The sequence below is a fragment of the Pelodiscus sinensis genome, chromosome 6 (assembly GCF_052426305.1).
Source record: "Pelodiscus sinensis isolate ZL-2025 chromosome 6, ASM5242630v1, whole genome shotgun sequence".
Lineage (NCBI taxonomy): Eukaryota > Metazoa > Chordata > Testudines > Trionychidae > Pelodiscus > Pelodiscus sinensis.
This window is the reverse complement of record NC_143057.1, coordinates 72,261,395-72,288,927: the sequence shown is the minus strand read 5'-3', so window position 1 is coordinate 72,288,927 and position 27,533 is coordinate 72,261,395. Positions and strand designations below refer to the sequence as shown.

Here is a 27,533-nt window from a genome sequence, read left to right as displayed (position 1 = left end):
GTGGGAGCAGTGCTGTGAACGGGATCGAGAGCCCTGTGAAGACCATGCAGACTCTGCGTTGGAATAGGAGGAGTACTCCAAGGTGAACCAGGGCGGTGCCAATGCCGATGCTTATTGTCCTGCGGCATCCCAAGATATGGTTTCCAGCTTGCCGCAGTGCTGGGGCGGAGGAGGAGGCATGGCCGAGACAGGGTCCCTGATGGTAGGTGTGGCGGTGCCGGGGGTCGGAAGCGGTGCGGGGTAAGTAACCCGCGTCGTGTCTGGTGCCATGTTTGTTGCCGGGGGCCAACGGCACCTGCATGATGGTAGCCAGTGCCGGGGGAGGTGCCACATGTGCCACAAGGGTCTGCTGCACCTCGTGCACCGTTTTGCCGGGCACCCTAGAAGGGAAGCAGTTCTGGGCATCCCCGTGCCGTCATGAGGGTGCTGGAGTTGGCGGAGGGGAGAGAGAGGAGTCTATAAAGATCCTTGCTGCCTCCAAGGCCTCCGGGTGGATGGGTCTGAGAGATCCTCTGAAGGACTCACATCCCTCCGGTGGGAAGAGTAATCACCCAAACTAGGAGGCCTGGACTCTGGACTGGCTGGCACCATGTGTCCCACTGTAGAGCACACGGAGGGTGCATGCCTAGGCAGGGACCAACCCCTATTAGGCCTCCTCTTCTGTATCAATACCGGCAACTGGGAGCAACATCTGGCCTTGTGCGGTACCGAGGAGGCACGGTGTGCAGAGCTGTCACACACCGAAGCCGGTGCGCTGCTGGAGCTCGGTGCCAAGTCCTGTGCCAGTGCCAGCCAGAATGCCACCTCCATCAGGAGCGCCTTGAGTCACGACTCACGCTCTCGTTTGGTTACAAATCTTGAACGCGTCTGTAATGTGCAATTCTCCCAGGCACTTCAAACACGATGAGTGTGGGTCACCACACGGCATAGACTTGTTGCACTTCTTGTAGGGCTTAAAGCCTTGCAGGCCGGGCATGCGTTGCCGTGGGTGCACAGCGTGCCACAGCGGGGTAAAAAGAAAACTACAATTGAAAGACTTTAACTAAATTAACAGGTACTTAACAGATGATTGCTAATGAAAGAGAAGAACACTGAAGAGAACGACTTGAAGACGAGCTGAGGGTTGTTCCAATGACCATCACAGCAGTAAGAAGGAACTGAGTGGGTGAGGGGGCCAGCAGGGACATATATGGGCCGATATACTGGCGCCACTCCACGGGGCTCCCTGCTGGCCCTAAGGACACTGCTGACAGCGCGTGCATGCTGCTCGCACACACCTATACTGGAATGAACATGAGCAATCACGCGAAGAAGAAGTGTTGCTAGGCAACAGGAGTACATAACTAGAATGCGTTCAGAGTGCTCAGGGCTCTCTTCCTCCAGCCTGCATGCTGCCCAGGTGCAATGAGTGCTGCTTAGACAACTGATCACTGGCTTGGAGTGTCAGTTGTTAGTAAGGTGGGATAACATCTTATTTACTAATTATTAGTCAAAGATTAAGCTTGGTTGAATCAGACAAAAGTCTTCAATCATAATGTAGGATTTAAAATCAAAGACAATTTTAAGTCATAAATTTGAGAAATGAGAGCATGTTTCACCAACTAACACAAGGTAAATCACCCTCAAGTCTAGTCTGGAGTACTGGAGCAGTGAAGACTGAAAGGACCATAGAAAAAGACTGGGAGAAAACACACACAAAGGGGAAAAAAACCCACTTCCTGCTCCCAATTTTAGTAGTGATTATGTTTCCACATAGTTCTCTCCAGCCTCCCTCTGCATGTATGTCATTGGTGCTCTTTAAATCAGTCTCTTCACACTACAACAAAAATAGATTTAAAACACAACCCTATCAATCGTTAAAATATTATATTCTCTCTTTGTGATGTGAAAACAAAATGAATTGTTCTTGCTATTTTATAAAAATATAAAATTAAATTTAATGCTAGATTAGTTTACTATGCATTTATCCCAAATTTAATTAAGAAAACACAGAATCTTAATTAAAACTACCATACTTGAACATAAAGTACTAACCGTGTAAAATATTCAAGTGCTTGTTCTATGTAATCTAGAACTTTCCCATCAAGGTAGTCTGCAAGTGTAGCCCGTGCCATCATGAGATAGCACTCACCCAGGCCTGAAAAAAAAAATAGAACAGTTACTTTATCTTTGAGCAGCAGAGTGACTTACCGTTTCCTGTTAAGACTCAAAAATATCTACCATTTTGTCTGCTAGTGCCCAGTGAGTTCTGCTTGTTGGTCAAAGTTATTTCGCCTCTCTATACAGTGCAAGCATTTCCTGATTTATAACTTGGTATTTCAATCTTATACAAAGTTTACAATCCATCATTATTACCTTTGAGTGCAGGTACATATTCTTTTGACTTCTTTAAGATTTGTTGGTATTCTGCTATAGCGTCTTTATATTTTCCTAGAATCTGCTCAATTGATGCAGCCTTGTAAATACTGTACAGAGATTCGGGATTCAGCTCACTGGCCTTTGTGAAGGATTTCAGTGCTGTGGTATAGCCACCTCTGCTCAGGTATGCCTCACCTAGAGACTCCCAACAGTTGGAGTCCTTTGGATCTGCCCTTAGAGCTGCCTGCAAGCTGAACATATCAAAAAACATCATAAAGCAGACCGTTAGTCAATTTAAAATACAAAATCTCTGCCTTGCAGAAAATGTATCCATTTTGACTAGAGACACAGATTAAAACAAAACATAAAAGTGATATAACTTTTAAGTTTTTCTTATGTAAAATTTCATCCTCCTATATAGCACATTATACAAAATATTAAGCTTCAAATTGTGGCTCAAAATCCTGTGGAGACGAAGTTTTATAAATTATCTCAATTAAATTTGATTTCTGACTACAGCTCTCAAGCATAAGTTTTTCTGCGAAAGAAGGGCAATAATAAAAAAGTAAGCCAATTCCGTTAATAGGGAGATTGCTTTTTTGTTATTTTACACTCTGACCAAAGTAGATTTTAGAGCTGGGGTGGGCAATAAGCAGCATGAAGGCCAGATGTGGTTCACCAGGGTTAGTACTCAGAAGATGCTTTATTTATCTGAACATCCACATGTATGGCCATTCATAGCTGTCATTGATCAAGAACAGTAAACTAGGGCCAATGGGAATGAAGAGCAGCCATACCTGTGGATGCTAAGGAAAATAAACATCTGGTGACCCTCCAGGAGCTAACCTGGAGAACCACATATGGCTCACAGACCTCTTATTACCCGCTATTTTAGAGAATAAACTATTTAACTTGCACTGGGTGGCTAATGGTTAAACTCAAGTACTAGTTCACTTACTCAGCTACTGCTTGAGAGTGCTGACCGGCTCTCAGGTAGTAAAGTCCACGACGAAGCCAGGCCCACTTTGCTGTACCAGCACTTGCTCTTTCAGTTACTGCAGACAAGATTGCCAGAGCAGTCTCCTAACAAAATCCAAAAATATCAGATTGGATACATTATGTTACATTTATATGTACACACAATATAAACAGAACAAATCTTTGGGATTCCATGCATTTGACTAACGAAGTTAGTTACTACTAAAGTATTGGAAACCTGGGTCAGTTACTTTAACAGGATGACAACAACAAAACCCTATATATGCATCTAGGATCATTCTAATACCAGACAGTAGTTCTGGACTATTGTCTAGGAACGGGCCATGTTTTAGCTGTGTTATTTCTTTCACAAAGGGAATAAGGAGACTGGCTTACATAAATTGATCTTAAATATTTGTATACCCCTCTTTAATCAGATCCCTTAAAGTAAGGCAAACAGAAGATGGAGGACAGGGGAAAGAGATAGGAGTAGACCATTATAAAACATCCTATCAACTGACCATACCACAACACAGAAGTTACTACAGAGGAAAGGAAGAACAATTTATCTCTTTCCTCCATGGACTCTGCTAACCATCACTGCTTTTGATGTCTGTTGGAGATGTACATCAACTAAAACGTGGGTTCACTTCAAAAGTTCCACTGAAAATTCTAGCTGCTATAATATTAACTCAACAGTCTAAATTCAATTTGTTTGAATCTCAGATGAGTCTTGTCTGACCAGAAGTGTTTAGAGCTGAAAATTGACCCATAATTGTTTGAGGAATGGGAAAAGAGGGGGAGACCCATTAAAGATCTAGAAGTCCAGATTAAACTTAAGCACAGGTTCAGAGTGAGTGTTTATTTTCTGACAGAAAAGATGGTGATGCTTTTGTACATTAGAAAACTGAACATTTAATAAGAACATTAGACTCAAATAACTCATGCCTTTTAAAGAAAGGCATTGCAGTTCACTGAAGTACAATACAAATTTCTAATATTTGAAAGAGTTTATTTTTCAAACTTCCCCCTGTTAATTGTTTAATCTACTTCAAGTAGAACAGGCAGATACATATGACATCTCTTGGGAGTTGGGAAACAAAAAATATTACCACCATTATTGAAAGATCATTATTATCCCTACTACAAGCAGAAATATTAAAAACCATAGTAATTGACCCTATGTCTGAGCTTTCAGACTTCTATATTGGTTTGGTAAAATTATTAACAACAGCATTAAAAAATGGCTACAATAGTTAACACACGAAGGCCAAGAAGTCCATCTAAAATAAATATTCTGGAGGAGAATGTTTTGGATTGTTTGACTAAGTTGTCTGTATGGCTGACGAAGTTTTCATGAAAAACGTAAACAACAAATAGTCTAGTAGCACCTAAAGACTAACAAAACGTGTAGTTGGTATCATGAGCTTTCGTTGGCACAACCCACTTCTTCAGATGACAGGAGTATTAGAAGCCCAGATCCAAGAATAAATAAGGGAAAGGGGTGGGAGAGAAAAAAAAGGAGGTGGGAAAAGAGAAAAAAAATAAAAAGTGAGACACGCTGAGTAGATCTTTCAAATAGTTACAACGGGCTGATAAGAACAAATAGCACCTCCATTGTTTGGTTGGTAGGTTAAGTCATAGGATGTGGAAGATAGTGTGTGAGCCAGCCCATGTCCTTGTTCATACCATTTGCATAAGAATTAAACTTGTAAATGAAGTTAAGTTCTAATCCTTCTCTGTATATTTGGCTTGCGGAATTTGCCTGAAACAAAATTGTGACTTGGAGATCCATTATTGAGTGTCTAGATAGATTAAAGTGTTCTCCAACAGGTTTTTGTGTATTGCTTTTCTGGCTTTCTGATCATTAATTCTCTCCCATAGAGACTGTCCAGTTTGGCCAATGTACATGGCAGTGGGGTATTGTTGGCATTTGATGGCATAGATCACATTAGTGGATGTGCAGATAAATGAGCCTTTGATTTTGTGGCTGATGTGATTGGGTCCAGTGATGACATAGCTTGTGTAAATGTGTAAAGTTGGCATCGGGGCTGATTGCAGGGGTGGGTTCCTGGATAATTATGATGGAGCTGTGTTGTAAGGTTATTGGAAAGAATTTGTTTGAGGTTAGGGCAAGCCTGGGCAAAATATGGCCCAAGGGCCGGATTCGGCCCGCCAAACCACGGGATCCAGTTCGTGGAGGCAGCAGGCTTCTCTGCTAGCCCCGCATGCTGTGCAGAAATGCAGCTGCAGGGCTCCGTCTCTATTTTGAAACTGGAGGGAGGGAGGACGTTTTAGGAGCCATCCCACCTCAACACGTTCCCATTGGCGGGTTTCCAGCAGAAACCAGACAATGGGAGCTGCCTGTTAGAATAACAGGCAGCTAAGAAGAATTATGCCCTCTATCCTGGGCTCTGATATTCATAAAGCACATGGCCAGCAAGCAGGCTGGCTGGGAAACATTTTAAGCTCTGCAGGCAAGCAAGTTTCGCAGCTGACAAATAAGTCTCTTGGCCACAGCCTGCTTCCGGCATTGCAGCCCTTTCATGCCCCAACTCTCTGCCCCCCCCCCCAACATACCCAAATCCTGTCCCCCCCCTCCTACTTTCATACCCCCTGCCAGAGCTGGCACCCCAATCTCCTGCCCCAGATCAAAATCCCCTCCTACCGTAGGTCACATCTTAAACCCCCGCACTCTAGTCCCCTGCCCTAGGTCACAACCGCCTGATTCATCCCAACTCCCTCCCAGACCCCATTCCCTTACTCCAAGCTCCCTTCTACACCCAACCTCCATTCCAGATCTCCATTAATATCATGGAAGAGTGTGGTCCTCGACCACTTTCCAAAATCTTGGCGTGGTCCTCCGTCAAAAATTATTGCCCACCTCTGGATTAGGGAGTTGTCTGAGGATTGGCCTTTCCCCCAAGGCCTCACAGTGAGGGATCATTTTCCAGGTTAGGTTGCAAATTGTTGATAATGCATTGGAGGGGTTTAAGTTGTGGACTAAAGGTGATAAGTAGAATTCTGTTGTTTTCTCTTTTTGGCTGGTCTTGAAGTAGTTCATGTCTCACACACTATCTTCCACATCTTAATGACTTAACCAACCAAACGAACAACGGAGGTGCTAATGTTTCTTATCAGCCTCTTGTAACTATTTGAACTATCTACCCACTGTCTCTTTTTTTTCTTCTTTCCCTCCTTTTTTTCCTTCTCCCTCCCCCCGCCTTCCTTCCTTTATTTATTCTTGGATCTGGACTTCTAATACTCCTGTCACCTGAAGAAGTAGATCATGCCCATGAAAGCTCATGATACCATCTACATGTTTTGTTAGTCTTTAGGTGCTATTAGACTATATGTGTTTTTTAAGTTTTTCCTGTTACAAACTAACTCGGTTACCCCTCTGAAGCTTATGAAGTTTTCATGTTTACCAATTAACCCTCCCACCCCCAAAAATCATACTAGTTCTTGGCCTTGGAAATATTATGCCAAGTTTTCTTCTCCCAGAAAGCTTAATCAATATTTATAAGTGGAGAAGTCAAGCAGGCCTGAAGCTATAACATTACTAAGCAATGAAGATACCAAATGTCCAGTTGAAAATTTCTACTTATTTTAACAAGAAAATCACTTTTTCTACAAGTCACTTCAAATTGGGCCATAAAAGCTCAAAGAATGTTAGATATGAAATACCGTGTCTCCAAGTTCCACACTTAAGTCTACAGCTGCTGCTCCGGCTACTCCATCAGTTCCATCAAGTTCAAAAGCCTTTTTATAGCAGCCACGGGCTCTGCTTTTTTCTCCAGCTACATCTCTATAGTAATGGCCTAAATAGCAGAAGATGTTTCCCATGTAGTTGTCCAACTTTGCAGCCTATGAACAGGCACGTGCATGGAAAAGAATAGGGTGCATTTTGAAGCATAATTATAAATACACGAGTCCAATTATACATAAATATTTACAAAACAGAGGCCATACAAAAGCAAAGACATAGTTACTTGTGAACTTGTCATAGGGTATGTCTACACTTGCACCCTCTTTCGAGAGAGGGATGCAAATGAAGACATTCGAAATTGCAAATGAAGCCGGGATTTATATATCCCGTGCTTCATTTGCATAATCGCATTAAGGTGCTATTTCGAAATAGCGCTATTTTGAAATAACAGACGCTGTTAAGATGCGGTTATTTCGAGAGAAAACCCTTCTCTCTAAATAACCCTTATTCCTCAGACAATGTGAGATTTACCAGTTATTTTCGAGAGAAGGGTTTTCTCTTGAAATAACTGCATCTTAACAGCGTCTCTTATTTCTAAATAGCTCTATTTTGAAATAGCACCATAACGCAATTATGCAAATAAAGCACGGGATATTTAAATCCCGGCTTCATTTGCAATTTTGAATGTCTTCATTTGCATCTCTCTCTCGAAAGAGGATGCAAGTGTAGACATACCCATATAGTAACAAAGGTAACATATTAAAGCTAGGCAGAATTTTGAAACCAAAAAAACCTATTGAATTATTTCACAGTTTAATAAGGGTGATAAATATGTTAAATGCTTGTGATTGCTGTTCAGACAAAACAAGGATTGAAGGGAACATTACAATCCATTTTAATAAGCATTTAGAGTGTTTTGTTACACCTTACCTTACAACAGTAAGTTCAAATTATTACAAGTTGGACCTCCCTGGTACAGCACCCTTGGAATTTTGATGAGGGATTTTGCCGGACCAGGGGAGGTCATTTCTGGCCCCCCAGCCAGCAGCTCTCTCCAGACCTTGCCCCACTGCCAAACCTCCCAGCCGGCTCCCCCCTCTTTCTGACCCCCGCTGCCCTACCGGGCAGCCCCACCAGAAAATCCTCGCCGCTTCCGCTTGCTAGGCTCTCGCTGCAGTGCCCAGCAGCCCCACCATCTCTACATGAACCAGGCTCTCACTGCTGCGCTGGGCTCCTGCTGTTTTACCAGGCAGTCCCACAGCCTCTGCACATCAGGCTCCCGCTGCCCTACTGGATAGCCTCACTATCACACATGGGACTCCCACTGGTGGGAAACCCTGCTAGAGCCCATTGGGGTCCCACTGCCCTGCCAGTCTGCAGGGCTCACAGGCACTAGGTCTCCACTGAGACTCTCTGGCCCTGGAACTTACACAGTCCTGCCTGACCACGGATGTTGTCAGACCAGAGAATCCCGGTTAAGAGAGTTTCAACCTGTAGCACTATACTTGTAGTTTTGTTTTATTATGCCATGCAGAATTCCAAGCTGATTTATTTTGCTATATACAGTAAAACTCCACTGGTCCGGCATCTGATGGTCCGGCACTCCTGATGGTCTGGAACCATAAGGAACCCGGAAGTGCTCCAGGCAGCTGGACCATTGGAGCTACTCTGCTCCCGGCTTCCCCGATTCAGCTGCTGCTGAAACTGACCAGCAGCTGAATCGGGGAAGCTGGGGGCAGAGCAGCTGGGGTGCTGCCTGGGAGGTCCCATAGCGCTGCCCCTCGGGGCTGCCGGACCAACCCGGCCGCACCCCAGCTGTCCCCATTCAGTCGCTGCTGAAATTGACCAGCGGCTGACTCCAGGAAGCCTGGGGCAGAGCAGCTCTGCCTCGGGCTTCCTAGAATCAGCCGCTGATCAGTTTCAGCAGCAGCTGACTTGGGGACGCCTGGAGCAAAGCAGCTGGGGTGCTGCCGGGTTGGTCCCGCAGTGCCGAGGGGCGGCGCTACCAGACCAACCCGGCAATACCCCAGCTGCCCCCAATTCAGCTGCTGCTGAAATTGACCAGCGGCTGACTCCGGGAACCCGGAGGACTGCCCCAGGCTTCCCAGAGTCAGCCGCTGGTCAATTTCAGAAGCAGCTGAATTGGGGACAGCTGGGGTGCTGCCGGGTTGGTCTTGCAGCATCAAGGAGCAGCGCTACCGGACCAACCCGGCAGCACCCCAGCTGCTCTGCCACTGGCGTCCCCGATTCAGCTGATTCTGAAACTGACCAGCAGCGGCTGAATTGGGGATGCCTGGGGCAAAGCCAGACTATCAGAAGGGGGGGCTATGAGGGGTCTGTGGAGGCATCCTCCCCACACCACCCCAGACCACTCGTAGCCCCCTCTTCCGATAGTCCGGCATATCTCATAGTCCGGCACCCCCTGGGTCCTAAAGGTGCCGGATTATCGGAAGTTTACTGTACTACAGTTTAAACACTTTTAACAATGGGAATTTTAAGTATTTTAAGTATTTGCTATTGGTTAGGTCTTACAGGCAACAACCCAAACATCAGAGTTATAGTTTTATAGTGATCAATGAAAAAGGCTAAACATACATAAATTATTATTAAAACTGGCACTTTCTATGGTCATATTGCTCAGCATACAGTACTAAGATCAGATTAGAGGCAGTAAATGGGGGTGCCATTCTTTTACTCTTCCAGTTGGAGCATATAAATGCTCTTTTCCCAACCAGAATGAGAGAAATACCCCTATATACAAAGGGGCAAAAAGTTGTGGCTTTTTTTAAATTTTAAAGTCTGTTGAAAACATACTGTGGGGCATCTGCTGACCAAGTTGATTATAATCTATGCAAACCAAGAATGCAGCATGCTCACCATGTCCCTTAAGCAAGTAGCATGCACCATAATTGTGTACACATTCATTTCCATACAGCAAAAAGACAAAGGGATAACCCCAGCTTACTTAATGTAAGTAGTTCCCAACCTTTACACTTGTTTATCTAACTCAGAATTTCCCACCCCTCTCTTTTGCCTCTTCCTGCCCTTCTTCCCATTTTTCAGTCTCCATGGCTGTGTCCAGACTGAAGGGTTTTTTCGAAAAAAGTAGCCTTTTTTCGAAAAAACTTCACCTGCGTCTAGACTACAGCCGCGTTCTTTCAAAATTAAATCGAAAGAACGCGGCTTTTCTTTCGACAGCGGAAAACCTCATTTCACAAGGAAGAACGCCTTTTTTCGAAAGTGCTCTTTCGAAAAAAGGCGTCCTTGAATGCAAACAGGGCTTTTTCGAAAGAGAGCGTCCAGACTGCCTGGGTGCTTTCTTTCGAAAAAGCGGCTTGCTTTTTCGAAAGTACTGCTTGCAGTCTAGACACTCTTTTTCGAAAGAGGCTTGCAGTCTAGACGTAGCCCATTTTAGTTTTCCATTCTTCTTTGCTTCCCTTCCCACTTTCTGAAGCAAGGTGCAACTCAGGCTGGATATGCAACAACTTGGACTGCATAACCCAGGAGAAAAGGGTAGGCCAGAAGTAGCTTTCTAAGTCACTACTACAGTTGGCTGCATTAGGAGCCTCTATGAGACCAAGGTGAGGAGGCAGGTAACTTTCAAGAAGTCACATGGTTCTAATTAAGCCTGCATGGAGATCCATATTTCCCAGCTTCCACTTTTAATTTGTCTCATGTGTAGGCCTTTCAACCCCTCAGCTTGTGAAACATTAGACCATTCCAGCCCAGATATTTTCTTACCTGGGTTTTATTCTAAACAGTTCCAAATGAAATGTTAAAAGGGGTTTCTGTTACCTTCAGAAACTGAGTGAGTGCTTTTGTTTTATCTTTCCTTATTTCTTCACCCATGAACCAGTAAGTGAGTCCTAGATAGTGATGGTACTCTCCAGTTTCAGCTTTTCTTTCAATAGCTCTTTGAAAACTAAGTAAAAAAAGAGGACAATGGGAAGGGTGGGAAGAAAGGTCATATAAATCCTTTTAAGAGTTTCATCCTGCCTCATTAATGCATATACCACACACCAAAAAAAAAAAGAAACATGTACCTTTTCTCTGCCTCTTGATAATTCTTTTGGTTATAGTGAATCAAACCCTCAAGCGCATGGGCTTCTGCGAGGTGAGGGTGGGACAACACAAGTTGTTGTGCAACCTGTCAAAGGATGTGTTTTGATTTTTTTCCAATTATATACAGGAATGAAAAATAGTTCATTTTAAAAGAAAAAGAGATTACCTTTGAAGCTTGATCAATCAAACCTTTGTTCAAATAAGCCTGACCTTTGAGAGCTTGAAGCAGTGGGTCAATATTTATATCTGAAATCTAGAAAAAAAATAGTAAACGCTACTTGAACTTTATTGAACTCTACAACAGATAGGTCTCATCTAAAGTATTAGGCCTGCTCCCGTACATAATACAAATAGTAAATATATTAATTTTACCTTCTCTGTCTCCAGATAACCAATGCCATGCAGAAAGTGTTATGGCTGTACTTCACATTTTGTTGAGAAATTAAGTAATGCTAGGAATATGTGTGTGTAGAATGCCATTCACAATAGAAGTACAGTAAATTTACGATAATCCGGCACCTTTAGGACCCAGGGGGTGCTGGATTATGAGATATGCCGGACTATCAGAAGGGGGGGCTATGAGGGGGCCTGGGGTGGAGTGGGGGTGATACACCCCTCAGCGCTGCGGGACCAACCCGGCAGCACCCCAGCTGCTCTGCCCCGGGTTTCCCCAAGTCAGCCGCTGGTCAGCTTCAGCAGCGGCTGACATGGGAAAGTCTGGGGCAGAGCAGCTGGGATGCTGCCGGGTTGGTCCCGCAGCGCCGAGGGACCAACCCTGCAGCACCCCAGCTACTCTGCCCCAGACATCCCCAAGTCAGCCACTGGTCAGTTTCAGCAGCGGCTGAATCGGGGAAGCCGGGGGCAGAGCAACTCCAATTGTCCGGCTGTCCGGAGCACTTCTGGGTTCCAGATGATGCCGGACCATCAGGAGTGCCAGACCACTGGACGCTGGACCACTGGAGTTTTACTGTAATCAATACATATGTGAATTTAAGTTTTGGAGTTGGGTTATTTAGATCTTTGAAAGTTATAACTAATAGGCCTTCATTCTACCGACTCATCAAAGCTACCAAGTAGTATGCTATAGCATACCGATCAGCAAGTAAAAGGACTCTGGGTATAGAAAATGTTATAAACAAAGAACCATCAAATTTTATTTTTAAAACAAGATCTGCATATCTTCTAAGGAAGTTTAATATACCATTAGATCAGATTTGATAGTGGATTTACAACTATTTTAATCATACTTTTTCAGGGCCAAGTTTCCAAAAACTAGACAGCAAGGTAACCGACAGTATATGCTGCAGAATAGCTAATATGAAGCTTAGCATATTGATTAATTGACTAACAGAGTTAGAAGAACAACCATTCAAAATCATTTTTGAGTTTTGTTTCAGGATCCTATTGAAGCAGAATAGACTTCGACTGTCTATCTGCAACAACTTCAAACTCATCGGTTGGTACTTTTAGCAGCAGTGCTTGCAAGTAAACTTATTTCAGACAACAAAGTTATCACTAGAAGCAAAAGATTTCAATGATCCAAAAATATTGCCACCATTGATGGGTTTGTAGTCAGGAACAACAAATATCACCAAGATACCATAGATTACTCAGTTCTATTTATGAAGAGATTACTCAGTTCTATTTATGCCACAAATTCTGCTTTTTACATTGTTAACAATGAATACCTTCACTGATATGGATGAGTCTTTATGACCAGGTTACACTCCACCTGGAAGGGCGGACATTGGTGGAAGTTGCTAGATACAATGTATGAGAAGCAACTTGAACACTATGCAAGAAACATGGAGGGAAAATTTGCCAGTTTAAGCCTTGATAGGCGTAACTGTATACAATGATCCAGTAATGTGTGCCTCTGTGACAACAGAAGAGGGGATTGTATATCTTTCAGAAATAACAGATACAATCAGGAAAAACAAATTTTATTGAAGTCACAAAATACTTCTGTAACAAACATTTTGCTTCAGCTTCATTGAAGAGAGCCAGGGGCTCCAAACTAATTCTCCCTCAAGATGCTTGGTGGAATTCAATGGTTGATTCTTTGGAACAATTTATTAAGAACTGGCCTAGTCTCATAAAACTTTTGTGAAGAAAACTATGATTAAATATATAGATGTATCTCATCCAAAGTATCTAACATTAGATTAAAGAGGAATAGAAAGGATATACTCAGTACGCCAAAGCCTATTATCCATAGCCTTAAACTTTAGAGAAATTGCTGCTGCCTTGCTGATGCTATTGAAATTTGGAAGGCACTGCAAGAGATAGTGATGAAAGAAATCTCACCAGAAAATTAAACCACAGGTAATAAAGAAGCAAACAGTTCAAACAGTAACTCCACCTCATTTTCTTGAAGACAATCTCAACCTCAGATATAAAGGTAGATGCCTAATTTCTGAAGGTGACAATGCTGCCATGGCCTGGGCAGCTCAAAATCACTCCTCATTTATGCCAGTCATAATAGATTTCAGGGCTGGAGCCAAACCATTTAATCAGTATATGTTTACTGATGATGTTTTGAACAAAGTCATTCCCCTGAACTGGTGGAAATCATTAGTCAGGCACCTTGAAACAGAGGTCCTTCAGTTGCTAAGCCAACTTTACATTGCAATAGCTTCCTGTGCATACAGAGAGAATATTTTCATTGTTTCATACTATTCGCTCAAAGCTAAGAAATCGACGGGGAATTGAACAAGCAGGAAAACTATTATTACTGTTTCTGTCTATAAAGACGAGAGCTAGTTGTATACGTTTAAAGGTCACTATACATTTAGTGTTGTGATGATTTGTCTGTTAGAGTTACAAAATTTGAAAATTAAAAAAAAAAAGTTTGAGGACAGCCATCAGATGGCAACTTAGGAAACTGCTTCATTTGCAAATGTGAATAATTTATGTAACATTTTAGATTTAGTTTAATAAAGTATAAGTACTATTGTGTTTGTGTGTGATTTGGTTCTTACCATTCCTAATGTATGCTGCTGCATCTGCAGGGTAACACAAATAATGAGTATTATGTACTATTTCCTAAATTAATACAAATCAAATTATCTAAAAATTACATAAAAGTATACCCTCCTAGAGGCTGTAAAATGCTCTACTGAGTTCTCAGTTAACATGTTTTAATTATCAGATTTTCACCATTGTTTAAGAAATATGAGGTAGTATCAGTGGGAAACTTAATTTAAATCAATAATTTTTTTCTTGGTAATTTAAATTGTGATTTAAATCAATCTACCCTGCAGGTTTGACAAATAATAAAAACTGAATTTGTTTTTAATTTGGTATTTCCATTGTGTTTGTGTTTATAGATGTTTTGTTTCATTGTGTTTATATTTAATATGAAAACAAAAATAAAGGCCCACATGTAATAAAGTACGAGAATGGAGGTCATCACTGAGATAGGTTGAAAATTTAAAGACTGATAGTGGAAGACAAATTGCCAAGTCAAAGTTTGAAGTGATTAAGAATACTGAGTAAGAGATGGCAGGAAGAGGGCGGGGTGGGTGGAGAAAGACATGTTTTACCAAATACTGGGATATAAAATAATTCTATGCACTGTGAATAAAAGAAGCAGATGAGGAGGAGGCAACATCTTGTGAGTGAAACAGAAAAATAGCTTGATTTTCTTTACCTGCTCAAGAGTCTTAATGGCTTCTTCGGCAGTGTCAGCGCCTGGTATTTTAATAAGAGCCTCTGCTTTCAAACGAAGAACAAGATATTTCTGTTGCAGATTGATACTAGAATCATCAAGTTGTCCTGATATCTTAAGAGCTGTTAAAAATAAAAGATTTTGTTTTAGCTCCATTTAGGAAGACCACTATCAATTTGACATATTGTGAAGCTTACTTATTTAAGTGTTCAAGTTTGACAGAGTACACTCTATCATGCCTTTTCTTTAAGATTTTTTAAGCATATTACACAGTCTTTCTGTTCCCATTATTTAAATAATCTTTTAGCAAGAGAGCAACTAACTGTACTAAGAAAAATATCAGATTGTATACAAGGTTCTGTCAAACATACAAATGAAACTGAATAAAAGAAAATACCTCATTTTCACTAGTTTTCCCTCGTTTTCCAATTATAATAATCTTGTAACTTACTAGGTACAAAGTTTTTAGACATTTTGAACTAACATCTCTAACAGCAAAATTACCTCTCTCATCTGTGTAGAGTAAAATACAGGTTGAAATGAAGGTTGAACTTAATAGCACCAACTGCAATTTTGTAGATAGATAAAATAAGTAATAGCCGAGAATCTCAAATGCTTAAAACTAGAGTGAGTATGACAAGAAGGTGGGTACCTATAACACAGACTTGTGAAAATATAGCTAGATATTTTATCCTTCAATTGCACCAAGCCTTTTGAGAGGAAAAACACATCAATACAGAGTACCATTCTATTTGCAACCATAACATTAGTTTCTTCAGTTGGCACTACAGCTGAATTATTTTTCTACTAACATTTTGAAGAGAAAGACCTTACTAGCCTTGGGATAAGATTTCTTAAGATAGTTATACAACAGCAGCACCATAACTCATTTCTTCGTATTTGCTAAAATGTAAGTAACAACAGAACCAATTTGATTTTTAATTGAGTACAAAGTGAAAGATTAGGAACTACTACTCCTTTCAGCTATAAGATAAATTACCTTGATTGGAGGAAAAAACAGCTTCTTTGTATTTATGCATTTTCATTTGCGCCTCTGCCAGATAATACCATGCTGCTTGACAACGGCTAGTCTGCTTCAAACCTAGAATATTTTTAAGATCAGTATTTGTTTAAAATAAAACCTGGGGATACAGATAGCCTTAGTGGCTGTCGAAAGTGGTAATACAATCAGTTCCATCACAAACACACCCTCGCTAATCACCATGCCAAGTGGCACAGAGGAAGAAAATAAAGATATTATTTTAGTTTAGTGCAGTATTATAATATTTTCTTGCTACTTATAATTCAAATGAGATAAGGTGGAACTAAAAAAAAAAAAGTGCAAATTTTGCTATTATAACACATTCAACAATATTCTTCCTCTCCAGCAAGAAACTAGGGAGGGGAAAGCAAGAAATTACACAACACTATAGTTTAGAGGTATAGTTTTATTTTTAATATAACATTTTTCATTTAATAGTGAAGAGTACGCATCCCAACAATAGGAAACGTGCATTAAAATCTCCAAGACTGCTCCAAAAATGTCTCCTTAGATCTTTCTCCCCTACCAAAAGATATATGGATCCCAAAACACCATGGCTACGTTTACACTACAAGTTTTTGCAGCAGAGAGTATGCTAATGACAGACTCATTAGCATGAGTTGCAATGTCGTTAGCATATTTTCCGCAGATGCTTTTTGCACAAGGGGTTTTTGCAGTGTAGCCGCTTCCAGGAGAGGCATAAGGATTTTGCCACAAGGGGATTTTTACACTAAACAGAAGCGGCTACACTGTTTCTTTTTGCGCAAAAACCCCTTGTGCAAAAAGCATGGGCAGAAAATATGCTAATGACATTGCAACTCATCCTAATGAGTCCCTCATTTGCATACTCTCTGCCACAAAACCCTTGTAGTGTAGACAAAGCCCATGAGCTCCATCCAGGTATACAGACAGACTGAAAGATCAAAGAAACTGCAAGACTTGGATAATATTCAAGCTAATGCACCACAACCTCCTCGGTAGCCTTCCTTAACAGTGTAATGTTAAAAATCTGGTGATAATTGAGGTGTTCACTGAAGTTCTGAGATTTAGTTACCCCTCTCTGGCTCAAGTTTTTTTGTGGCTGGAGGGCAATCTGCTACTCAAAAGTATAAGTACTAGAGATGTAAAATCCCGTTTAATCCATTGAACATTATATTTAACTGGTTAACCATACCAGTAAGCATTCCCAGTTAACCATTCACATCCCTAGTAAGTACCTCGCTTGTCCACTAGTATCCGCTAATAACAGATTAAACTTCCTTTACCAAGCCAGTCTGAAGTTCTCTCAGAGCCTTGATGAGCAAAACTAGATGAAACACAGACACATGGTATTAACTATATTCCTGTCATCAACATGGTGTTGGATTTAGAAAAAAAACCCCACACAATATAAGGAGATATTTTGAAAGAGAGAACAACACAATTTTACTTGTTCCAGGTCATTCCTGCCTGCACTAGGCAATTTTAACTAAATTAACCAGCAATTTGAGTTCATGAAGAGTACTGGTTGCAGAATTATTAGGTCTTGATCAAAAATATTAAGATGTTCAGGAATTCCATTTTTAAGCAAAAAAAAAATCAGTTTTATGTCAAAACAGCATACTTTCCAAAGAAAGCTTTTAAAGAGATTTTTGTAGGGGGGAGGAGGGGAAACAGCATTTGCATTCTACAGGAAAATCTCGGTTGACAAGCTGGATTCTTGAAAACCTAAAATGTTTTTGGCCAAAAAACATGAAATATTTTAAAGTATACAATGCCAGACCTCATGGGGGTTATTGTTCAGATCCCACATCTCCCATGACATACCAAAATCTCTTCTCTTGGCAAGAAGAGGTAGAATATCTAAGGAATCCTGACCAGGGTTCATCATAGGGCAGTGTTTCCCAAACTATGGGCCGTGGCTTGGTACCAGGCCGCAGGAAAAAAATATCAGGCCTCAGCATGGCTGCCGGGAGGGGAGCAGAGCGGGGAAGGCTGGGAGGAGGTAGGGGAGGGAGGAGAACTGGCCTCCGGGAAGCAGGGTTGGAGACAGCGGGGCTGTCCAGTGGAAAATGGGGGGAGGGGCAGGCAGGCGGCAGAAGCAGGGTTGGGGGCAGCAGAGCTGTCCGGCGGAGATCGGGTCAGGCGGGCAGAAGAAGCAGGGCTGGACAGGGGGTGGGAGGGCTGGATGGATTTTCAGACAGCCTTTTACATCAGAGTGCAATCAAGCCATTGAGGCTATGTCTACACTGTAGGCTTCTTGCGCAAGAACTTATTGCCTAAGAGATCTTCTGCAAAAAGTTCTTGCACAAGAGCGTGTCCACACTGCCATGGACGCTCTTGCAAAAGAAAGCTCTGATGCCCATTCACAGAATGGCCATCAGAGCACCTGTGCTTTTTCCAGTAGGGGTTTCTTGTGCAAGAAACTCCTGTTGTCCATTCACACATGCCTTTTTGTGCATGAGCTCTTGCGCAAAAAGGCTTATTTCTCATAGAAAAGGGAATAACTCTTGTGCAAAAAGCCCTGTCTTCTGGTGACAGACTGTACTTTTTCTTGTGCAAAAATGCGCTTGTAGTGTGGGCGCTCTGCGAATTTTTGCACAAAAATGGCTGTTTTTCTGCAAAAGCTCTGCAGTGTAGACGTAGCCTAATATATCAAATACTAGTTTAACATAAAACAACATAGTAGTTATACTGGCTGTATAAAAGCTTAAAGATTCTCTTTCAAAGGCCAGGACTATAATTGTTACTGTAAATATACACATAAAACAACATTTTTAAAGGGACACCATAGCTTCATGAAAAAAGTCACACTTCTGAAGTTTTTTATTTATTTTCATAAGACTATACAACTGAAAAATTAAAATATGATAATTTACTTTATGCATTTGTCTACCCCAAAGTATAATGTCACTGTTTCTTTTGTATAAAATGCATCCTCTCCTCTTGGGGTTGGGTAGGACTCCACTTAGCAACAGCGTGAGAAAAAAAATTGCTTTTTTTTTTTTAAAGGAAAAAAAACACATTCACACAAACACTTCAGAATTGGCAAGGGAATTTAAGAGCAGATGTAATACTCAAAACAACTTTTATCTTTTTTTTTAATGGCTAGACTTCAAACAACATCCCTTTAAATTCACTGTTTTTTAACCTATTTACAAAACGTTTGACAGATTCTACTCTGAGCACAAAGCTACAAATAAATCCAGTACAATTTAGCAATTGTACCTAGCAGAAACATACATTATTAGGCAACACATTATTCTTTCTTTTTATATTACATCTTTACCTTCAGTTAGGCTCTTTACAGCTTCTTCATATTTTTTCTCTTGGAGGGATTTGATACCTAAACCAATAAGGCCTGGACTGCTACTTGAGTCCATCTCCATAAGCCTGCAACAACAATGCAGGGCCTCCTCAGTGAAACTGCCTAGTATCACAAAAAGAAAATTTCTCATGTCCACATTCTGATGGTTCATAACATCCAAAAATCACAAGAAGATTAATTTAACCATTTATTCTACTGAATAGTTTTAGAAAAAATAGTTTACTTAGATATCAGACCTCCTTTAAGTGAATTTTAGTAGCAAGAGAGAAGAAGCTGCTTTTGTAGTTAGCTAGCCATTCACAGTCTTTGTTTAATCCAGAGTTGATTGTGTCAAACTTGAAGATGAACTGTAGCTCAGCAGTTTCTCTTTGAAGTCTGGTCCTGAAGTTTTTTTGCTGCAGGATGGCTACCTTTAGATCTGCAACTGTGTGTCCAGGGAGATTGAAGTGTTCCCCTACAGGTTTTTGTATGTTGCCATTCCTAATATCAGATTTGTGTCCATTGATTCTTTTACGTAGGGACTGTCCAGTTTGGCCGATGTATATAGCAGTGGGGCATTGTTGGCACATGATGGCATATATTATGTTAGTAGATGTGCAGGAGAATGAACCAGTGACAGAATGGCTGATCTGGTTAGGTCCTGTGATGGTGTTGCTGGTGTATATATGTGGGCAGAGCTGGCACCGAGGTTTGTTGCATGACTGTGAATGGCTTGCTAACTACAAAAGCAGCTTCTCCTGTCTTGGAATTCACACCTCCAGATCAGCTACTAGAAGTGGGCCTCATCTTCCCTGATTGAATCCACCTCGTCATCTCCAGCCTGATTCTGGCCTGCATATTTATACCTGCCTCTGGAAATTTCCACTACATGCATCTGACGAAGTGGGTCTTTGCCCACGAAAGCTTATGCTCCAACACTTCGGTTAGTCTATAAGGTGCCACAGGACTCCTCGCCACTCTGGAACTTGTAATGAGGCGATATTCCTCTACCTTGACATTGTGGTAGATTTAAAATTTTGAAGTATGGAAACTTCAAAAGTTTCATATACTGAGAAATACCATGAGATTTGTAATAAACTTGTGAATCTGTAAATGTGATCCCTAGATCATAAAGTCACACATGGTATTCTAGTTCCCATCAGAAAGGGTACCAAAACTCATGCCAGAGAATAAAAATCAGTGGGAGATGAAGGGGTAATTACTGCAGATTCTGGGAGAGGTGAACAACTCCAGAGAAGTATCAGACTGAAATGAAGAGGCCCAGCAGACAAAGAGCTGACATAAGATTGTAATCAAGAGAGTAAAATGCTGCTGGAAGGGTTTGAAGGACTTGGAAACAGAGCAGGCCGTTCTTCGTGTGAAAAAGGAATGATACCCCAAGGCCCACTTGCAACTCAATCAGCAACAGCTACAGCCCACGTGGCATCTTCAGGGCCATACTGGCAGTAGATATATTGCATCAATGCAGTCCATATGACAATAGCTACATGTGAACCACAATGGCGAAATAAGCGATGCAATTTACATAAAAGTAAGCTGAGCACATTGAGCGAGTTAAGCCCTGTTGTTTAGACACACCCTTAGTGATAGAGCTCTACTATTTCTTCTGGTGCTAAGAATGAATGAGGTTTCAGTATCTGTTATTCATCTTCCTAAACTGAATCATGCTGACTTGGAGACATTAGCATACAAGCCAAGGCAGGAAGGAAAGAAATGTACTTGTCCACAACAGAATAGAAAATAGTGATGAATGGCTTCAAAACAGCTGAGTATCAGAGAAAACAGATGTCCAAGCATTACCGTAAACAAGCTTATACTGCAAAGTGACTGAAGGCTATTCAAAAATACTCAAATATTTGTTTAACTTAAGAAGGAAAAAATCAATAATTGGGTTGTATGCTGTAGTGTAGAACATATATAAGTAGAATAAGTCAAATGAGCAGCACTGTATTTAAGAGGCCTGGAAAGAAGCCACATTTTATAACACTGTACACACACTGTCACAAAAAAATGCCAAAGTTCCCTAAATTTTATACCTAAGTTCTGGAAAAAGTCAAGAAAATGTTGCATTATCAATAATGACAAGAATTTTGCAACTGACAATAAACTTACGACATTTTTATAGAGGAAAACTGTGGCACTTTGTTCATTACCAGAAGAATGAAAACAATCTTGAGAGATTCTAATGTTGGAAACAAAAAAATTTGAACCTATCATTGTACAGATGAGAGTCAACTGTCTTTCCTATTTCTTTAGCTTCAACTTCAGATCCTGTACTGTATTTGAGCTGTGCCTGGTTTCTCCAGGCCCCCTCTATCCCCATTGAGATGGCTCTGTGTTCTATAAATAAGTAAAACATGGCAGAATTTGAGTGCAGTTTCAAGTCCACATTTATTGCAGTGCAATATAGTATCGGCAAACTAGAATAAAGAAACCACTGTTTTATCTTTACATTTATGAAGGATGTAAAAACATTTTGTTTAATGTATTGTTTAATGGGCTAACCGCTGCAGGCAGGGTCCAGCCAGTTGGGCCCATTATGGCGCTGCTCCAGTTCATTGCAAGTGCAGGAGGGGTTCAGACAGCTGGGCCCGCAGTGACCAAGGGACTGCCATAGGCAGGGGACGGGGGACTGCTCTGGCTGTGCCCACCACGACCGGAAGAGAGTTCAAGCTAGTTGGGTCAGTGAACAGGTTATATTGTAAGCAGGCTGATAAGCTGCCTACTTACCAGGAAACCAGTTAACCTCTTACAAGATTATAAGATCTTTGGGGATTTAGGGATGTAAGACAAGATATAGGATTGGAAAGGAATTGGGCACAGAGAAGTGAAATGACTGGCCAAGGTCACACAGCAGGTCAATGGCAGAAATGAGTCTGAACCTATTTTTCTGAGGTCCAGTCCAAATTGACTAGGTTCTTTATAAAAAATAAACCAAAAAAACCTCCACCACATGCTAATCCCCCTGGCATTTTCACAAGCAAAATTTTTTTTAGAGCAAAAGACTCTCCCCAAATTCCAAGGCTTGTAGAAACTTCCTTTGTCTCTGAACCAGTTCACTGCTGGTATAGGATCAGTAATCCCATTGAATGTAATGGAATAACCGTATTCCAGAAAGGATAGAGAGAGAACACTGAAAACAGCTGAAGCCCGGGAAACTATATGGTTGGATAATTAGATTAATTTTACCAATATTGTTCCAGGCACATAGAAATGAAAATAATAAATGACTCTTTTCAAGGAGGAGTAAATTTAACAGTTTTGTGCTAAGTGCAGATTATTGCATTCCACAGCAGTAAGCCATATCTATTTTGAGATGAAACTTCAGCTTTTAAGATGCTAAGTCACAAAAACAGAATGAGTTTAAAAATTACCTGTTTTAAGCCTAGAAGTCTGATTACATATTTGGATTCAGACTTTAATTTAATGGAATGCACATGTTCTGGATTATTCTGCTGTAATATAATACACTATGTACTAGCATTTCTTGCAGAGGAATTACGCTTGTTTGGTTTGTGCTTTCTAGTTCCTTTCCATGGAGTTCAATTGTTTTAAATTATGAAATTAAGAGTTCTGTATTATTATTTTTCTGCTGCTGTATTATTTCCACGATGTGTAGTTCCTTGAAACTTGGTACTATAAGGCATTTTCCCATTCCTAACCAAGAAAGATATCTAGCTTTATTATTTAAAAAACACAGGAATTTCTGGATGGATTCCTGACGCACACTTCTATTTAGTTTTAGAGTGACATTCCTGGTCAATATTTTTATTGGGGGGTGTCCAACTTGAGAGTCATTTCTGGCCCCTTTCAGCTGGGGCACCCAAAAGTTGAAGGACCTAACTCACTATCTGCTTGTATAACAATAATGAAATAGTGACTGCTCAAAACAAACTTAACACGGTTTCAAACCTCAGCATTGTAGAAGACAGCAGACTCCCTTCTTAAAGCACACAAACCAACCTGTGTTTTTTTTTTAAAGATCCTTTTCCTCCATTTCACTGGGGAAAAAAACCCCCAAAAGCCTGTTTACTTCCCACCCACCAGCAAGTCTTGTGGGACAAGATTGATGAATGTTCCTGCTGGAAAGAAAAGGGTATGCTGGTTTACCAATTCTCTCACTTTAGCCATCTCGCAGAGCTTTATTCTACTGTTACCATCTTTTTTGCCAATGACAACCCAACAGGATTCTCTTCAAATCTCACATAGCTAACCTGCATTTATTCAGAGAAGCTCCTTTTGAGCATCATGAAGCACTCTTCCCACAGGACTGATAAACTGCCACCAAAGGCATCAAGAATCCAGAATTGGTCTTGAACAAGAATATTTATTTTTAAGAAGCTCTTTGATGGTACACTAGCACTGATTTTCACAGCTCTAAGAAACTAGTTTATGATAGAATTGTCTTCCTCTCTAGGTTAGTAGAAACATATTCCCTAATATAGACAACATACTTGTGCTAAAAAATTATACAAGCTGCCTCACACAGTATGTTCTCTCAACCAAGTGAAATAACAGATTTTGGAAGACTGGTTCCTTTTTTTGTAAGAAAGATTGGGAGGAATGAGATATAAGACAGAGAATGGCCCCAAAAACCACAGTAAAAAGATGCAAAAATTGAAACAACAAAAATTAACCAAAACTATTCCACTCACCTGACTGAATAAAGTGCAAACAAAGCACTTCTAATGGATAACTCATGGCAGGATACAAAACCATCATATCATCACAGGCCTTCTTCAGCCTAGCAGTCTCATGAGGAAACTTGTAAGAGGGGGGAAAAAAAGTGAAAGCTACTTATTTAGCTATACATGCAGTATTATTAGATGTGTGTTTTTTGTTTTAAGAGACTATAAATCACACTGTCCTTACTTTTGACAAGCACTGAATGAAGTCTTTGTAAAGCTTCTGATGAACTTCACTGGGAATCACGTCCACAGAGTTCACTGCGTGTTCAAATGCAGTCAAAAGCTTAAATAAGAAATTGGTAAGTGTACAAAAGTGTGATTTAGCAAGAAAAGTAAAACATGATTATAGTGAACATGGTTATAATATGGTGATTTGGCCCCACTGTGCCCATGTAGTCCTTCACAGAACTTCAGTTATGCAAAAAGCAAAATACATCACATGGCGGTTCTTCATGTTCAAGTTTTATGCATATAGTATTGAAAGCCTGGTAGTAAATCTGCTACTAGCTAAAGGAGTTATACAGGTTGCACCTCACTCATCCGGCACCCTTGGGACCTGACTGGTCCCAGATGAGGGATTTTGCCGGACGAGGGAAGGTATATTCTGGGGCCCCCTGCCACCGGCTCACCCCGCCATGGCTTCACTGCCAGTCTCTCCGTGGTCTTCTGAGGAGTCCCAGCCCCACCATGGCAGCCTTGCTGCCTCCTAGCCTCAACATGGCAGCCCCGCTTCCACACACCTAGCCCCACTGCCAGGCTCCCGGCCCACGGAACAGCCTTCCTGTTGGGGTTTAGATGTGCTGCTGGGCGGCAGTCATGCTTTAGCTTCTGCCTCACTGGGCAGCCCCGCTGCCTCCCGATCTCACCAAGCAGCTCTGCCAGGCAGCCATGGGGCTGTTAGGCTCTTTGCTGCACTACCAGGCAGTCCCACTCCCCGGTTCCTTGCACCATTGCCAGACGGCCCAGTCGTCAGGCTCCCAGCACCACTGGGCAGCCCCCACTGTCTCCTAGTTCCACCAGGCAGCTGAGTAGCTCAGCAGCAGCATGGCTGCCAAGCTCCTGGTGGTGCTGCTGGGAGGCCCCACTGCTGAGCTCCCAACCCCACCATCAAGCACTCACTGCCTCCCTCTCTCCCCCTCCCCCACCTATGATGTCACTGAGTGATAACCCTGCTGCTTGTCTCCCGTTTTCCCTGCCACAGGCAGCTCTGCTACTGGGCTCCAGCCCTGCTGCAGAGCTCCCAGCCACCAGCCCTTCACCAGGACTCTCTGGTCCTGGTCCCAGTTAAAAGAGGTTCAATCTGTACAATCTAATACATGCAATGGCATAAGATATGCAACACAATGCCATGGATGAATCTGTCCATTATGACAGCTGTGAACTAGTGTAATTTATGAAACAGCTTTCATTTCGACTCTTCTACCTTGTTTGCCATTAAGACAGAGCCTTGACATTGCCAAAATGAATTTGAGATTTTAAAAGTATTGCTTCAGAACATATTTTTTTAAATAACAGTCTTATAAGTCACAATATTATTTTGCACAGGGTCTTTTTAAAAGCATATTCTTCCATCATCAGTAAGTTCGCCTCATTTCTTTTCTATTATCAATATTCTGGGACATGCAGCATTTGATATTTTCATATGGTTCTATTGCCCAGTTGCACAGTGTTCTTCTTTAGGCTCCTAACTTCCACTGATTTCAGTGAAAGTTAGAAGGCTCGTAGGAGCCTAAGGGCAAAATTTTCAAAAGTCTGAATCCTAATGAAATTCAGTGAGTCTTGGGTTCTTTATGACACTTACACACTTTTTAAAATATCACTCAATGTCTAGTTTTCTATCTCCACTAAGGTGTATAATAGCTTTTTCTCTTCCATCTTCACTAAAAAGCTTTACTGAGACGAGATGCTTAATATAATTAGCAACAACGACAAGGAGAAAGGAACACCAGCCAAAATGGAAAAAGAATGGATTAAAGAACATTTAGTTATGTTAGATGTATTCAAATTGGCATGGCCTGAAATTCACCCACAGATATTTTAAGGAACACTCTGAAAGGAACTTGAAACTTGGTGATAATCTTTGAGAACTCATGGAGGACAGGTGAGATCACAGAGGACTGGAGAAGGAGAGTGTTTATCTTTTAAAAGGGGAACAAAAAGGACCTAGAGAATTATAGACAAGTCAGCCTAACTTTGATACTTGAAAAGATACTAGAACAAATTGTTAAACGATCAAGTTACAAGCACTTACAGATTAATAGGAGAGTAAGCAATAGGAAGATGGATTTGTCAAGAATAAATCATGCCAAACTAATCTAATTCCTTCAGTGACTAAGTTACAGGTCTAGCAGCTGGATGGAAGTAGAAGACCATATCTTGAGTTTTAGTAAGGCTTTTGACACAATCCCATGTGACATTCTCAGAGGCAAAATAGGGAAATGTGGTCTAGTTAAAATAACAATAACTATTTGAAAATACACAAAGAGCAGTTATCAATAGTGTGCTGTCCAACTGGAAGAATGTAGCTAAAGGGTTCCCACAGGGGTCTGTCCTGGAGCCAGAACTATTCTTAATTTTCACTAATGTTTTCAATAATGCTATGAAGAGTATGCTTATAAAATCTACATATATCATAAATATGGGAGGGATAGCAATCTTTGGAGGACAGGATTAGAATTCAAAATGAACCTGATAAATTAGAGAACTGGTCTGAAATCAATAATGTGAAATTCAATAAAGACAACAGCAAAGTACTATACTTCAGAAGGAAAAAAATCAAATAGTCACCATTTTGTGTTTGTGTATCTGACTAGCCAGTAATACAACTGAAAAGAATTTAGGCATTAAAATGGATCATAAATTGAGTATGAGTTACACAATGTGACACAGTTGCAAAAAAGGCTAATAGTCTGAGATGTATTCACAGGAGTTTTGAAAGAAAGACACAGGAGGTAATTGTGCTAGTCTACTTGGCACTGGTGAGGCCTCAGTTATGGAGTACTATGTCCAGTTTTGGGAACCACGCTTTACGAAAGGCGTGGACAAATTGGAAAGAATCCAAAGGAGAGCAAAAAAGAACTTAGAAAACCTTGCCCATGAGGAAAAATTTTAAAAAACAGACATGCTTAGTCATGAGAAAAAGATGACTGAAGGGGGACCTGATAAAAGTCTTCAAATATGTTAAAGTCTGTTATAAAGAGGACAGCGATCAATTATTCTCAATGTTAATTGAAGGTAGGACAAAAAGTAATCTGATTAATTTTTAGCAAGGGAGACAGATTAAATATTAGTAAAAATTTCCTGTCAGGGTGGTTAAACACTGGAATAGGGATCTTGGGGAAATGCATCATTGGAGATGTTTAAGAACATGTTAGACAAACATTTGTCAGGGATGCTCTGGAGATACTTGGTTGTACACCAACATGATGTGGGGGATAGACTAACTGACCCTCCAAGTCCTACATTTTTATGATTTGAGTAGGAGGAAGAAATATTACCAACTGCTGTGTCTCATTATCTTGATTCTGTGTACTGTCTGGCAGTAATTGGATCAGCCTCTTCCATAGCTGGTGGAGCTCAGCATTATCTGCGCCTTCCTCTTGCTTTTTCTTTATCATTTTGTGCCATGTGCGAGCCACCTGTCAACAGAAAAAATAAATGAATCATTCTGTAACACTTTAAAAAATCTGACACCCAGTGTGATTGCTCCAATTTATTTT

General features: G+C 41.1%; 1 protein-coding gene across 3 annotated transcripts in view; it reads right to left on the bottom strand.

Annotated features, from left to right (window-relative positions):
• The window catches only part of SKIC3 (SKI3 subunit of superkiller complex), an 88,247-nt gene that overhangs the window by 49,655 nt on the left and 11,059 nt on the right, over positions 1-27,533 (bottom strand). For all 3 annotated transcript variants that reach the window (XM_075932110.2, XM_075932108.2, XM_075932111.2), the window contains exons 6-18: positions 27,312-27,452; positions 23,999-24,097; positions 23,782-23,890; positions 19,088-19,228; positions 15,778-15,879; positions 14,760-14,899; positions 11,274-11,360; positions 11,089-11,192; positions 10,841-10,967; positions 7,024-7,203; positions 3,317-3,441; positions 2,356-2,609; positions 2,035-2,137 (exon numbers count right to left, since the gene is read on the bottom strand). In XM_075932110.2, coding sequence (XP_075788225.2) covers positions 2,035-2,137; positions 2,356-2,609; positions 3,317-3,441; positions 7,024-7,203; positions 10,841-10,967; positions 11,089-11,192; positions 11,274-11,360; positions 14,760-14,899; positions 15,778-15,879; positions 19,088-19,228; positions 23,782-23,890; positions 23,999-24,097; positions 27,312-27,452 — 1,712 coding nt within the window. The remainder of the gene's footprint in view (positions 1-2,034; positions 2,138-2,355; positions 2,610-3,316; positions 3,442-7,023; positions 7,204-10,840; positions 10,968-11,088; positions 11,193-11,273; positions 11,361-14,759; positions 14,900-15,777; positions 15,880-19,087; positions 19,229-23,781; positions 23,891-23,998; positions 24,098-27,311; positions 27,453-27,533) is intronic.